We start from the raw sequence: 16,347 nt of genomic DNA, 5'->3' as shown, positions 1-16,347 counted from the left end.
GAGAACATTTTGATGGTTGCCAGATGGGAGGTGGGTTGGGGGGGCAGGGTGAAAAAAGTGAAGAGATTAAGAAGTACAAATTGGTAGTTACAAAACAATTATAGGGATGTAAATAAAACATAGGGAATATAGTTAATAATATGGTAATAACTATGTACAGTGCCAGGTGGGTACTAGACTAATCAGGGGATTACTTCTTAAATTATATAAATGTCTAACCACTATGCTGTACCCTTGAAATTAATATAATATTGAATGTCAACTGCAATTGAAAGTTTTTAAAAAGGGGGGGAGGTGAAGGGGAAGAAGAGGTTAACGAAAGTCACGCGGATATAACATACAGCATGGGGAATACAGTCAATGACATTGTGATAGTGCGATACAGTGTCAGATGGTTGCTAGTTATCATGGTGATCACTTCTTTAGGTAGATAAATGTTGAAAAACTATGGTGTACACCTGAAACCAATATAGTGTTGTATGTTAGCTATATTTTAATATAAACCTTAAAAAAAAAAAAAAAAGAGGCTATATACCAAATAAAGTCTTCTTAAAGTGTCTAGGAGTCAGACCACTGGACTCAAAAAAAGTAAATGAATTCTAGCACAGTACACACTACTCAACAACATTCAAAAAGTCACATTAATTTTTCAATTTTTAGTCAACCTTTGAATAAAACACTTGATTGTAACTGCAAAACAAAATGTTAGCAACCTTGATAATTTAAAAGTAAACAAGTAACTTACAAATGGGTGAAGGTAGAGATAGGAAAAGGAAAGATAGAGGTGCTTATTAGTACATTTTATATAAAGGGGTATGAAGTAACTGCTTATAGATACAACAATTGATAGATACTTATAATTGTATTTAATATGTAAAAAACAAAAAATATAATTGTCAATATTTGGAAAGGAGAAGTAAAAGAAGAAGAGATGGAGAAAAGGAAAGTAGTGTCAATCAACTAAACCCTATTCTTTCATATAAGACAACAGATACAAAGTTAATTCAATAAACAGAATTTAAGTATTCTTTATATCCAAGATATATCCTGAACATAAAATCCACTGTTGATGGTTTAGGAGACACTATGCTAAATCTGGACTGACTTCTTCCTCCACACCTCTCTGGACACTGGTTATATACAATGCTTACATGCAAAGAAGTGCATGAGAATGTATGTGCTTGTTTAAATACACATATGTGTATATATTTCAACTAAATGCATGACTTTATTTTCTTTCAGCATTTTTGTTTTAAAAAAAATCACTGGAATGCAAGAATTAGGGAAGGGAGTATCCTGGTTAACTAAAGACTAAGATTAATTGAGATTTAATTTATTTCTCCAATGTTTGTAAAACATTATTCATAGAAATCTACCATGACACAGAAAAATGGCATTGCCTCTCATTGTATAAATGCCAATGCTAATTCTAATGAAGTGAGAAATACACCTGACTTAAGAAATACTGAAGAGGTGGCAGAAGGAGGAGGCACTAAAAGTATCTGAAAACTATCTTAAGGATCTTCGGATAACTTCACAGGAAAAAAATCAAAATAAATAAATGTATACTGATGAATCTCACAAACCTAAAGGATAGTTTAACAGAAGAGAACAGTGGGAGGATACTGCATTGCTATCATCAGGAAGAACTTTCTAACAACCGTAGCTACTCAACAATAGAATGGACTGCCTACAATAAAGGTCTGATCCTCTATTACATTATTGTTTTAATAAAGACCAGAAATCACCTGTCTGTAATGTTTAAAACTGGTAGATTAGACTAGATAACCCCTAAGGTAGTAACTATATTTATGAGAGTTCTAAATTAATAAATTTTGACTTACCAACATCCATTGCAGTTTCCATGAAACTTTTCTGTCGTGAAGCAAACTCTGCAAGCAATTTCTGCTGCCTCTCTCTGGCCTTTTGTCGCCTAGATTAAACAGAAATAAAGTGATAAGTACCAGGCGTGCTAAAGACTTACATACTATATTTCAGGAGTACATAATGTATGAAAAGGCCTTGGCACACAGTTAAGAACCAATTTTCTGAACTATGTATTAAATTTCATATAAAATTGTCCTTAAAAGGATTCCACTGCTTTAAATTGGTTTGAAAATCACTGGCTTAAATAAAAATAAAATCCATGATTTATTTTAAAATGTGAAATAATAATTAGATAGAAAATTTGGATTTCCAACAACACAATTTCCTAAGCATATGTCAGCTGGAAGCAAGAGCAAGCAGAGTTTTTTTTAGCAAGGAGGTCACGATTTAACTTTAGGCACAAATAATAGCAAACTAGTTGCTAAAAGAAGCTATGATGTTTACATATGAACAAACTCTAAAAGATAAGAATAGTCCGATTTACTCTTACCTTTAGAATAGGTCTCTCCTAATAGAGAATAAACAGAAGCCAGGAAGTTTCCCAGTTTCTACTCGGAAATATTCCAAGTTTAGTTTATTTTTTTTGAAGTAAAAGAATTTGAAAGAGTCTCAAATATAACATAAAGAATAAAACTATATTCCAAACCTAAGCATGAATATTCCTCTGTATTAATTATATTCTATTATGTATTCGTTATCTACTTCCAAAGAGTATTTTAATTTGAAGCTGGTTAAAACACACACACACAACAGGTCTATAACATAAGAATAAAAAAAGTAAACTAATAAAGTAATAAGATAGGCTTCCCTAGATTTGAGGACGCTAACAACACTAGTGAGCATAAAATCTTACCTCCAGTTAAGGGAAGGTTAAAATATTAATTTAAAACAAGAGAAGAGGGAGAAGAAAAAGATTAAAAGGTGACTTACACGAGGTGTGATCAAACAATATGGTGAATGTTTAAATAAAAAAATACGTATTTCAGTAAAAGACACATTGCCATTAATACCCCTCACTTCGAACACACTTATCCCATCATTTGTGCCACTTTCTGAAGCAGTTCTGGAAGTCCTCTTTTGACAGAAATTGCCATACCAGACGTGATGTGTGAGATGGAGCCTTTCTGTTGTGATCAAAAAATACAGTGAAGACCGCTGCTGAGTGCCATCCAACAGAAAGACAGGGATTCTCAATACACGAAGCGGCAAAGAGGCACGTGGAACCTTAGTAACAGTGTGTGACAACTTTCAATTTGTTCAGTGCAGTCAGTCATGTGTGAGCTACGGTTGAGAGAAGCTGTGTTTTAAAGTGCGCTGTAAATCGTCCTTCATCATGACAACGCTCTGTGTCACACATTGTTTCTGGTATACGGCAATTTCTGTCAAATAAAAACATTACAGTGTGTCCTCATCCACCTTATTCACCGGATCTGGCACCGTGCAACTTCTGGCTCTTCCCCAAAGTCAAAATGATTCAGGACATCAAGGCAGCCACAACAGCACAACTAAAGACACTCATGAAAGAGGACTTCCAGAACTGCTTCAGAAAGTGGCAAGAACAATGGGATAATTGTGTTTGAAGCAAGGGGGAGTATTTTGAGGGGGAATTAATGGCAGTGTGTCTCTTACTGAAATAAATTTTTTAAATTTAAACATTCACCATATTTTTTGATCTGTACTTCACTGGACATCTTCAGCTGGATGTCTTCCTCTTAAACTCAGTAACGCACAAAATTGAGCCTATCAACTTTACTGCTAAGCCTCTTCTTATCCTCCCTAATCTTGATAAACAGGAACACCATCCAAGAAAGATTTTTTAAAAACTTATTAATACTATGATTTAACAACAAATAAAAAACAATCTAAAGTTCCAAAAGCTAGAACCATAAATATGCTTTAATAAATTATTTAACAATTAGTGAGCATATATTGGAAACATTGGAAAGGACCAAAAGGAACTAAAATCAGATTTTTGAGAAACATTTAAAATATTTTTTTAAATTTTCTGTTCTCATTTAAAGCTGCACTGATAATAGTTTTTTAAAACCGCAGGAAAATTATTAGATCCCCACAATAGTAACAGAAGTAGTAATTTTTCCAAAGAGGCCTATAAGTTTAGGACAGTAATTCAAAGTTGGGGTCAGAAACGCTCATCTTCTCACCCCCAACTAACTCAAGCATACTACACACACAAGCACTGACTATGTTTGGTTCTAATTATCTTACAAACTAATCAGCTATAATTATAGATGCTAAGCATCCATGTGATTCACGTCAAATGGCCAAAAAGGAAGATATATCAAATCTTCAACTGTACCATACGCGTTTGAAAGATTATAAATAAAAAATTACCTTTCTTCTTTGTCCAATGTTTTCTTCTCTGCTGCAGTGATTTTTTTGGGCGGGACAGGAGGGGTCACTTTTCTACATATCTCTTCAATGATGCGTTTGTTCATTCTGCTTTGCAATGCAGCTTTCAGTAAAATTCTTTCTACTGCAGTTATACCATCTCCATGACTGTATTTAGGAATTTCTGGTTGGATTAAAATTTCTAGGTCATCAAGCCAAGGAGGATAGTAGGAGTTTTGTTTTCCTGAGAGTTTGTGGTGAAGTTTAATTAGCAAAGACAATATGCTTTCTTTAATTTCCAAAATGGCTGTAGTTAACTGTAGCGCTGAACCAGGAGCAGACCATTTACTTGAAGTTTTGGGACGAACCACCTGATTTGCTTCACTGTTACTGCGATTGATGATCTCCTGAAACTTCTTTCTACGCTCTGCTACTAAGCTGAAAACTTGAGCAGTACCAGAATTCTACCATTAAAAAAAGAGAAAGAAATCAAGAGAAGTTATCCAGTGTCAAGTTTAAAAACGTACTAGTACCACATTTTCCAAAGGGAATGTTCCAAGTTTCAACCAAGTATTTATTCAGTAGATCCTCTCTTTAAGGAAACCTGTCCCTTCACCTCTTTTGCAAATATACTTAGTTAGTCCCACTCAATCTGAAAACAATGAGGAGAAAGAGATTACCCATGGTAACACCTCTTTTATAACCTCCTAGGCCTATCTACCAGAGAAAATAGACAAAACTTTAGTGTCTATAATCATAATGAAGACAAATCATAAACTAAGTTCCTCATCAGTTTAAAGGAAGAAAAGCTATTCTATCTAACATTCGTCAAGAATACTATACTCTTTACTTTTAGAAGACTGCTTGCTACATTTTCTAGTTAAGAAATTATAATTATAATTTACAATTAAAATTATAATTATTTTCAATTTAATGAATCTGAACTAATTAATTTCATTTTTAAGGAACTTCAAAAGTTTAAAAATTACTTCTAACATATGTGCTCAAAGTTACTAAGATGAAATATAAAGATGAAAAATCAAATTGATCTGTTTCATATTTGAATATCACTGTAATTTATTTGAATATTTTTAAACTATTTTTCTCAATAATTTATTTTCTAAATAGCCTTTATGCTAAAGCAGTCATATTGCATTAGGACTCTTAGAAATCATCTTTTAATTAAAATACAAGTCAGCTTAATGGATTTCATTAATTTTTTTAAAGCAAGAATATAGAAAGGATGCTCCAGTATCAGCTGAGCTTTTATGAGGTAAATTATAGGATACACTATTTTTCAACATCCAAGCTGTTTTTCAAAGTACTCTCTACCAGAATTAGAGGCAAAAGCTGATGCTTATAGAGATTCCAATATTTTAATCAAAATTCTTTATGATGTTTACAGCAAAAACATACTGTCAAAAGCAAAGAAAGCTCCTACAAATGGACTCTATGATGAGAAATGTCTGATTCAATGTTCTCTACTCACAAAAATATAGATTGCAGGGATAAGAGATGCTTCAGTTTGGTTATATGGCATGTCATTTCAAGACATTTCATTTCTGCTTTTTAAAAATTAATTAAGCTACATGCAATGAGAGAGCTGATTTTCAAAATGACTCCAAATACACAGTATATGAAGTTTAAGATTTCTGGGCTTATTTCATCAAAGTTAATTAATTGCCATAGGAGCAAAAGATAAAAAAATGTAAATGGGCATGCTGCCAGCAATTACAGATTAAAATTTATTTTGATTTAGAAAACGTTTATTTTTAAGATGTTAGTAACAATGCTAAATGCAAACAGACCCAAATGTGTTGCTTATAATTGCTCTAAAATACTTCTAACACTACTAAGAAAAACCCACTATTAAATACTCAGTATTATTTTTTAAGTTCAATAATTTGAATTTTCTTTAAAACTAAGCCTAAATCACTATATAAAATCACACACACATACATTAGAGAAACACTTTTCTAAATTTAACCATATTAATTAAACATACACATACAAATACTTCAGTGTTTTTCCCCATTTCCAGTTAAAGCCATATTGCCAGTTAATGCAAATATCATATACATCTACCTCTCTTTGAAGAACTTTAGGCCGTCGTGAACTCTGGCAGATTAAAGGAAAAAGATAGGTGAGGCAGAAATTGCTTAAATATATCAGAGGAAATCAAAGACAATTTAAAGTTATCTACAACCACATTTATTTTTCTTTTGGGTATCACAGGATGATCTAAACAATATATTCCAACATAACATAAAGTCTTTCCTTTTTTCTTTCTCTCTTCTACACTTACATGTAAAGAACTCAAGCTATCAGAGCTGGTACTTGCAGATGAATCTCTCTTCACTTCAGGAGCAGTCTCTGGAACTCTCACTCTAACATAGTTTATAAAGTGTCTCATGTTGGATACTAAATTACTGCCAGGAAACCAACTGTCATGACAACGTTCTGGTCCACACACTGATGCCTAAAACATAAACATAATAAATATCAAACCTTGTCAAGCCAGGTCTATGGTACAATAGAGATGTAACAAGCCCCCCAAAATCATCCACTTCCTATCATGTTCTTGAATCCCTACAGCCTCATCCACAAATTATAAAGTGCTAACAAAACCAATTCAAACACAAAATACAAGAATAAATTTCTCAATACTAAAATGAGTAAGTTCAATGGAACTCAGCAAAATTTCTCCTGAAAAAAATACATTTTTTAATCTGGAGATACTGAACAGTACAGAAAATTTTTCATCACACATTAGTAATAATTCATAATATAGCCAAATAATACTACTTTGGACTAATTGTGGAAGAACATGTAAAAAAACAACAAAAAGTATGAGCTAGTTTTAGAGGAATCTTAATGATCCTTTGCTATCTATGAAAAAATGTTAATTCAACTTGGACTACAAAGAACTGCCAACTCTTTTTCGTTTGTTTTTTGCTATTATGTTTGGTAGTATTTTGTCTTTTTGGACAGGTTAAAAAGATCTTATGCTCCGAAAATCAATTTGTAGTAACAATTGCTATTACAGAATGATATTTCTGAAGTCCTGAAACACATTAACTTGTATACTTAAGTACTTTAAATATGCTCCCATAAAACAATATTTACTCCACTAATTTTTAATCTTATAGAAAAAAATTTGCTACTCAAAAACAATCCGTAATTATGAGTGACTTTTCAGCATATTTTCTGTATAATTTGGCTTCTTAAACAGCAAGTGTACATTGTTTCTGTAATTACCAAAAAAAAAAGTTTTTAAAAATCTGTAATAAAAAGGCAAAAAAGGGACCTTAAAAAAAAAAAAAAGCAATCCCTAATCAAATTATTAGAATTTCTAGACTGAAGTCCTAACAATTATCAGTAATGAATGTTATTAGCATAACACCAAAATTCATTAACTAGTTTTCTTAGATCTATATATTATAGATTTATAAATTTCAAATTCAACAATTCCATAAGTAGAATTTAATATATCAGTGAAACCTCTAAAAGAACATACGGATTTAAAGATTAAAAAAAAGCCTGTTTCAGTAGTTCTTAAGAAGATCTCATATGAGTATGATGAGTCCATAAACACATTTTGAGATGACATACTACCTTTATTGAGGCATGTTATAACTTTAATATTTAAAAATACAAGCAACTACTTACCTCTTCATCTGATTCCTCATCAGCTGAATTTTCAAGTCCCAGTTCAATCAGATATAAAACCATGCAGAGTACATGTTCTGACAGATTTTGATGATCCATCAATATCTTTAAAAAGGGGGGGGAAATGCCTTATAATTACTTTTTCCATAAAAAATATTTTATTTAAATATCCAAAAACATTTTAATGTTATGAAAATAAACATGTGTGCGTGTGTGTGTGTAAATATATAACATGATCAGATATGTAAATAAAGCTACATCTTGGTGAAAAGACAAACTAACACCAAAAATACAGGTTCCCTTGCAAAATTATATAGTACTTTACGTGATATCCAGAAATAAGGGTATGCTGATTTCCTAAAGGTTAATACATTAAATAGTCCACTAAAATCATTATAAATATACTAATATCTAAGAAAATAATTTAACAAGAATATTTTATATCCTAATTTGCTGACACTCTTCTCCTAATGATAAGGATACCAGATAAATAAGTTTTTTAAATAGGACAATTCATGCAAATGTGTTTAGTATAGCACCTGGCATATAACTGGGAGCACAATAAATGTTTATGGAGCATTGATGTTCTTGAAATCTGTCTCTAAAATTAAAGTTCTGAGCCTGAGTATTTTGTGCAGTTATGTAAATGTGTATGTTAGTGTGTGGTTTGTATGAGTGAGAAAGGAAAAACAAAAGCAAATAGTTAGGAGAGAAGTTTCTCTGAGGAAACCAATAAATCTAACCTTCTACACAATATAAGTCTTATGCATCTTATGCAGGATTTCAGGACTAACCTATACCAATCACCCATTCAATATGATACAACAAACCACTAACTGGAATGGACTGGCAGGTATCATTTTGTCCTCGTTATAAAAAAGCCATCGGGCCAAACAATGGAAGGGATAAGAGGAAGAGGTTCTACAGGGAGTGGCATGGGCAGCTGTGGGTGAGATTGCAGAGAAGAAAAACGAGGACAGTCTAGGCTGAACCTAATAGAAACTGCCTAAATGGCTGAGGGGACTCGAAAGGACTTAGTCACTTAAAAGCTAATCTACTGTGACTAAAGAATAAAGACTTTCAATTCACTGACTTTCTAATGATTATTTTGACTACTGAGAAGGTTTTTTTCATTCATCTTTTTGTGGCACAGTGGTGAGGAGCCTGTAGCCTTTCAAAAGCTTTTTTAAAATCTTATTTTTATATAAACTCTATATATATCTAGCTATTTGATCTTGAGTAACAGACACTGGCCTTAGTTTTCTCATCCTTAAGACTGGAATTATAATCCAGAATAGTGAAAATTACATGAGTGAATATATGTGATTTGCTTGGTATAGTACCTAGCAATGGTGTTCAACAAACAGTAAGTAGGTGGTGAGGACGCTGGAAGGAGCAAGAGAACAGCAAGAAGGGGCTGAAACTGGGCAACCGAGGTCATCCCTTCTGATCCACTATTTACGGAGCGGAAACCAAGGCTCAGCCAGCCACACACCCAGCTAGTGTAAGCAACACTGGAAAACAGTTTTCAGACCCCTAACTATTGCCTATCATTACTATACTGCCTCCTTTTGATAAATAAAACATTACCAGCTACATTAAAATAATTTTGGCTTGAAATCCTGTGACATTACATTTTACAGGTTCAAATGAGTAACTTAAAAGCCAAGGGAAGGAATTGTTTTATTAGGTACTACAAAAGAAAGCGTTTTCTGGAAAGTTTTATTAACACATTCTAGCTTAATGTTTATAACATTCAACATGGCAGAAGATCAAATGGTTTACTGACATTGATTTTTTGAAAGTTGACTTGCCAGTGCAATGTCAATTAGAGAAGATTTTTCCTATTATTACTAAAGTAAGGAAAGCTATTATAAAGTTCAGACTTTTAAAAATTTGTTCATAATAATCTTGTAACAACTAAAAGATTGCCTTTCTATTTTTGACAAAACACTAATTTTACATTAGCGGAAACTATACCCAGAACATAAATCATTTGCAGTAAGGCTTTTTTCAATTTTTAAATCGTGAATTATTGACTTATTACTTATTAATTATAACAGTACTCAGCTTTACCATCTGAACTAGTTATTTAACCTCTAAAACTCGATAATGATATCTGAAAAATGGGAATAGTAACAGAACTTTCAGTCAAATTTTTGCTAGAATTAAACAGAGTAATGTATATAAGTCTAATTAGAGCATTTGAAAGAAAATCCGGGACTACACAAACATTCAAAAAAATGTCTATTATTTATAAATAAGTACAAATAACCTTTTCAGTAAGAAAAATATTCCACTTTTTTTAATGAAGAAAATAACATTTTAAATCATTTTACCGAATAATCCTCTTGGGAATTAATGAAACTAAACCATTCAAGACAGTTTTTGAGAAACATGTCTGAAATATTAACAGGAATAACTTTTACAAATAAAATGAAAAATTCGTCATAAGGCAGAGTTAAAAAGAATTGGGGAGTACGGAAATCTAAAAGCATTATTTAATTTACATAGCAAACATTAAGAAAAAACCTAAAGTGTCTACTTTACTAAATTTAATGTATATTTTAAGTAATTAAACATATATATGTAGTAACTGGAAATTTGCTTAACAAATATGCTTACTTTTCTTTTTATGTCTTTTAATTTTTCAAATACTAATTAGGAAGAAGAAACATTAGTTTTTCTTTGTATCAAACTGTATGTTTATTATGTCTATAATTACTTTATAGATGTCTATATCTATTTTATCTATATAACATGAGTATAGTTCTTTTGTCTGTTAATCTCTTATCTAGACCAGATCACAAATATGCTTGTTTTATATGTATACACACTCTACAATACTATGTATACAATTTTTGAGTACACAATTAACGTTAGCCAAATAATAAGTCAGTTCTGTATGAGAAGACCCAAGATAAAACAAATTCTAGGTAACAAGAAAGTAAAAGCATCATGTTTTGAGTTTCTATGGTATTTAAGCAAAGTAAATTCTTAATGCTATCACATGGGAACCCACTCAAATCCCTCCATGTCACATTCCTGATAAAAGTTAAAAAACCAAGAGAACAATCCTAAACACAGGGTCACTGGCCCCCATGATTGTCACTAGTTTTATCATTTTAGTGGATTCTGGTGGTTCTTTGGTCCCTGTTGTTCATCCCATTCTTCCTGTAATCCCACAATATTTCACTTCTTATTCTACAGAAGCCATAAATAAATACTCCTATCTGAAACTGGATAACATGAATAGTTTCCCACAAAGAGTGGCATAGCTATTCCATTATTTTCAACTTAGAATTCACATATATGTGATTATGACATATCCTCATACATCTCAAATACATAAATACATTAAATGATGTATAAATACAGTATTATGTAAATACTATCACTTAGCATTATTATTTGAAAATTACGGAAATAAATTCTATTTTGAGTCCTATTCAAATTACTACTGTACCTTGTAAAGCAGAGTGAATAGCACAATATGTAAAGTTTTACAGTGCAAAAGTCTCATGAGACCTTTATAGCTGGGATGGAGTGGCGTCCTTTTCTTATAGGGAGGCCAGGGATTTCCAGGGAATTTCCCACTCTGTTTTAAACTGGAAAAATAAAACAAAACTAAAATCAGATGATAGACTCAACATTAAATTGTAGTTTAAATAGTGATTTATAGACATTAATTTTTGTCACATTTTTCTATGCAGTACTATTTTTAATCAAAGTGCTCAAAAATGACAAATGGATCTATCCTCTCCACAATGAATATTTCTATTTCCTTTCATAGTGGATAAAAATGAGTAGAGTTGAAAACTAGAAAGAAAAATGAATAGGAAAATGTTAAAGGAAAACAAACAGAAAAAATACAAAGTAAAGAACTAAACAAAGAAATTTCCAGTTGCAACAATTTGAACAAAATCGATAACCTAAAAATTCTCCCACTACAGTTGGGAAAGTTGGACAAAATATAAAATATAATCTTTTAAATGCATATTTGAACTCACAAAAAAAGAAAGTGGATTTCTCCCAGGTAACACCAAAAATCAAAAACAAAAAACAGAAAAAACAAAGGAATTAACAACAAGCACTAACACTGTGTTTTCCAATGGTTTTAATGTCCTTGAGCAGGCAGATCTCAAGGCTCACACAAGGCTTAGAGATGGAACTGAGATCCCACATAAAGCTGAGATCTTTAAAAAGCTTTACTCTCAATGAAAGGATAACTCACAAGGAGAAATAAGGAAGTTTGCCTGTGTCTTCTATGATGGAAAAAAAACAGGCTCCCCCAGAAGATAAGAAGTATGAACTTGTATGCAGTAACAGCAGACTCAACACAAAAAAAGCAAAATTGAAGAGATTACACAGAAAAACTGACAAATCTGTAACCATAATAGAAGATATTAAAATATTTCTGTCTAACAGAAAGCCCAGGAAAAATAAATTGGTAAGGATTTTGAAGCTTGAACCACAGACAAATAAAGAGCATCCTATAATTAGAGAACACACATAATTTTAAGTATTTAGAACATTTATAAAAATTAACAAAATAATACGATGCTAAGCAAATCACAACAAATATCAAAAGAACTACTGTGTTTACCCGAAAATAAGACCTAGCCAGACAATCAGTTCTTCTGCGTCTTTTGGAGCAAAAATTAATATAAGACCCAGTCTTTTTTTACTATAAGACCAGGTATATAATATAACATAATATAATATAATATAATATATACAATATAATATTATATGACCTGATATATATGATATGATATGATATCATATCATATCATATGATATCATATGATATATCACACATTAGAGCTGATTGTCCGGCTAGGTCTTATTTTCGGGGAAACATGATAATATAAGGGACCACAACCACTTGTCATAAAGCAAATAAAACTAGAAATCAACTAAAAAAAAAACCCAAACTCCAGATATGCAGACATTTTAAAACACTATGTTCTTAGAAATTCATAGGTCACTATAATGAAAATAGGAATTTTTAAATATTTAGAACCTGAACGATATACACAATTGTGGGATACAACTAAAGCAGTACTTGGAAGGAAATTCATAGCCTTAACTGGATGTTTTAAAAAAAAATCAAAAACTAAGCATTTAAGAAAAGAGCAAAAATTCTACGTTGAAAGATCATAACAAATAATAAAGGAAAAAAGAATGAAATAGAAAAGAGTGGAAAAAAGAAACAACAAAATAAAAAGTTTGTTGTTCAAAAAATAGTAAATCTGACAGTCCCTGATAAGACTAATCAAGAGTAAGAAACTACAAATACAAATAAATAATAGGAATTAGAAAGGCAGATAGAATTTTTAAATTATTGGTTATATACTTAAGACAAAATAGAAGATTTTGTCAAGAAATACAACTTGACAATCCCTCTCAACAAGAAATAAAAATTCACTTTAAAGAAAGTGAATCAGTAGTTTTAAATTACCCACCAAAAAATAAAAAATGAGGCCCAGATGGTTGACTAGGCAAGTTCTATAAAAACTTCAAGAAACATTCACATGAATAACAATAAAGTTGGACCACTACCTCATACCGTATGTAAAAGTTAACTCAGAAAGTATCAAAGACTTTAATAACAGAGCTGAAACTATAAAACCCTTAGAAGAAAACATAGGCATACGTCTTTCTGACTTTGGTTAAGCAATAGATCTGACACCAAAAGCACAAGCACCAAAAGAAAAAAAATAGATAAACTGGACTACATCAAAATTAAAAACTTTTGTTTCAAAGGACACTTTTAAAAAAGTGAAAAAGAAAAATAACCCACAACCCACAGAATGGTAGAAAATATTTGCAAATAATATAGCTGATGAGTCTAGTATTCACAATATATAAAGAGCTCTTAAAATTCAATACTAAAAAGGCAACGCAATTTAAAAAATAGACAAAGGATCTGGAGAGTCCTCCAAAGAAGATATGTAAAAGGCCAATAAGCACATGAAAAAATGCTCAACGTCATTAACCATCAGGAAAAGACAAATCAAAACTACAATGAAATGCCACTTCATACCAACAAGAATACCTATGATCAAAAAGACATAACAAGTGCTAAAAAGGCAGTAGAGAAATTGGAACTCTCACATACTGCTTGTACTAGGAATGTAAATGCTGAAGTTTCTTTAGTAAAAAGTCTGGTAGTTCCTCAAACAATTAAACAGAGTTACTTACCACTAACCCAGCAAGTCCACTCATGGGCATATATACTCAACAGCAATGAAAACATATTTCCACACAAACGTTTACAGACGAACATTCAAAGTAGTATTATTCATAACAGCCCCACAAGGTGAAAAGAACCCAAATATGATAAATGGATACATAAAAGAGGGATATCCTTACACTGGAATATTATTTGTCAATAAAAAGAAATGAAGTACTGATAAATGCCTTGAAGACATGCTAAGTGAAAGAAGCCAGCTACAATTTGATTACATTTATATGAAATGTCACAAATAGGCAAATCTACAGAAACAGAATGTAGATTAGTGGTTACCTAGGATTGGGGAATTGGGGGAAATAGGTAGTGGTTGTCAATGAATACACAGGTTTCTTTTTAGAGTGATGAGTATGTTCTAAAATTTCTTATGGTGATAATGGCACAACTCTGTAAATATACTTAAAACCACTGATTGAACTGTATACTTTTAAATGGGTGAATTATATTGAATTATATCTAAATAAAGCTGTCAGAAAAAATACATTCAAGATAATCTCCATCTCGTGGCATAAATTTTAGAGACTAGTAAAAGGGTGAAAATACACAGGCAATTCTATGACGTTACTATAACCTTGTTACCAATACACAAACAGAATGATTTTTAAAAATTATAAGACTATTCCTCTTATAAGTACAATGGAAAAAAGATTCTTTTAAAAAAGTAAACCACATCAAGCAATGTTTTACTTTTTAAAGATGGAGTGCATCATGACAAGATTGGGTTTTTCCCAATAACACAAGGATATTTGGATTATATACCATGACCTACACAGGTGCAGGAAAAGCACTTGATAAAATTATAAACTCCTAATAAAAATTCCTAAGGTTAAGCATGCAATAGAAAAGAACTTACTCACCTCATAAAGGGTAACTACAAAACTACTAAAGCAAACATTTTATCTAATAGTGACCCATGAAAAGCATTAGGAACAAGACAAGATGCTTTTCTTCACTGCTATTGTTCAATACTATTCTAGAGACCCTAGCCAGCAAAGAACAGATAAGTGACCAGCAAAGACAGTTTGTGATTCTGCATGTGTGTGTATGTGTGTGTGTACGTACACAAAGAAAAGAAACAAAATCATCATTATTCCCAGATAATTTAAATATCCCCAAAGAAAATCTTATGAAATCTACGAATTATTGGAACTAATAAGAATCAAGCTGAACGTAACATGAACAACAAAAATCAACTGCATTCTTATTCACTAAAACAAAGAGAAACTATGATCGCAGGAAATATACCACATATAGTACCTATAAAAATTATAAGATAACTTTGAATAAATCTGACAAAAGATGTCCAAACCCTTTCTGGGAAAAATAATAAAACTTTATTGAAAGAAATTAAGATAACCTAAATAGTTGGATATATGCCATGTTCGTGGATAGGAAAATGCATTACTGTTAAGATGGCATTTCTACCAAATTAATTTATGAATTCAGTACACTTTCAATCAAAATCCAACATGTTTTATCATTAAATTTGGTATGGTCATCATAAAGGTAAAGGGCCAAGAATAAATATTATAAATAGAAGAGAGAAGAAGTAGGAAAAGGAAGAAGATGAAGGAGAGGAGAAAGGAGGACTTACAGTATTTAAGACAGCGTGTTATTAGTTTATAGAATGAACAAAAGAGAAATAGACCTATATACATACATACATACAGATACCTAATACAGTCAGTTACCTTTCTTCACAATAGCTATGTTCTATAAAGTCACCACAAACACTAAATAATCGTCCCAAAGGGAAATACAGGGTTAGGTTCCTGCAAGTCTGGGAGTCAAAGAATTTTTGTCAACTGAAATGCCATTTGCATTTATATAGATTCATTTGCCAATGTGTCTGTAAAACAAGCCAGCTCCATCAGCACTGAATTGAAAATCTTCTCTTCCATACAACCCTTTTCCTGAGTAACTCTTAGCAAGTATTTTTTGTTTTAAATTCTTCTGCTACCTCCTGATCTGCAGAACTTATCTTCCCTGCGAGTTTAACATTTTCCACACCATATTACCTTTTGAAACGTGCAAGTCAGCCAGCACCAGGCAAGAAGGGTTTAACGTTTTCCTAACCCTGGGTAAATGTGACAGTAAATTTCTTGGGCTTTCAGCCTCACAACAATGTCCAGTGCACTTTTTTATCAGTCATCATCTCATGAGACCACAAATTTAGCTTTTCAGCT

General features: G+C 31.8%; 1 protein-coding gene across 6 annotated transcripts in view; it reads right to left on the bottom strand.

The window, feature by feature from the left end:
- UBR3 (ubiquitin protein ligase E3 component n-recognin 3) overlaps positions 1-16,347 on the bottom strand; it is a 172,073-nt gene that overhangs the window by 72,010 nt on the left and 83,716 nt on the right. For 3 of the 6 annotated variants that reach the window (XM_019727400.2, XM_019727399.2, XM_019727401.2), the window contains exons 20-25: positions 11,372-11,513; positions 7,906-8,010; positions 6,542-6,715; positions 6,322-6,354; positions 4,240-4,700; positions 1,845-1,933 (exon numbers count right to left, since the gene is read on the bottom strand). In XM_019727400.2, coding sequence (XP_019582959.2) covers positions 1,845-1,933; positions 4,240-4,700; positions 6,322-6,354; positions 6,542-6,715; positions 7,906-8,010; positions 11,372-11,513 — 1,004 coding nt within the window. The remainder of the gene's footprint in view (positions 1-1,844; positions 1,934-4,239; positions 4,701-6,321; positions 6,355-6,541; positions 6,716-7,905; positions 8,011-11,371; positions 11,514-16,347) is intronic. The other 3 variants (XM_019727402.2, XM_019727403.2, XM_019727404.2) reach the window with 1 other exon arrangement.

Source organism: Rhinolophus sinicus, linkage group LG01 (assembly GCF_036562045.2).
Source record: "Rhinolophus sinicus isolate RSC01 linkage group LG01, ASM3656204v1, whole genome shotgun sequence".
In the NCBI taxonomy this organism is placed as follows: domain Eukaryota; kingdom Metazoa; phylum Chordata; class Mammalia; order Chiroptera; family Rhinolophidae; genus Rhinolophus; species Rhinolophus sinicus.
The sequence above is the reverse complement of the archived record's forward strand: the minus strand, read 5'-3'. Positions and strand labels throughout refer to the sequence as shown.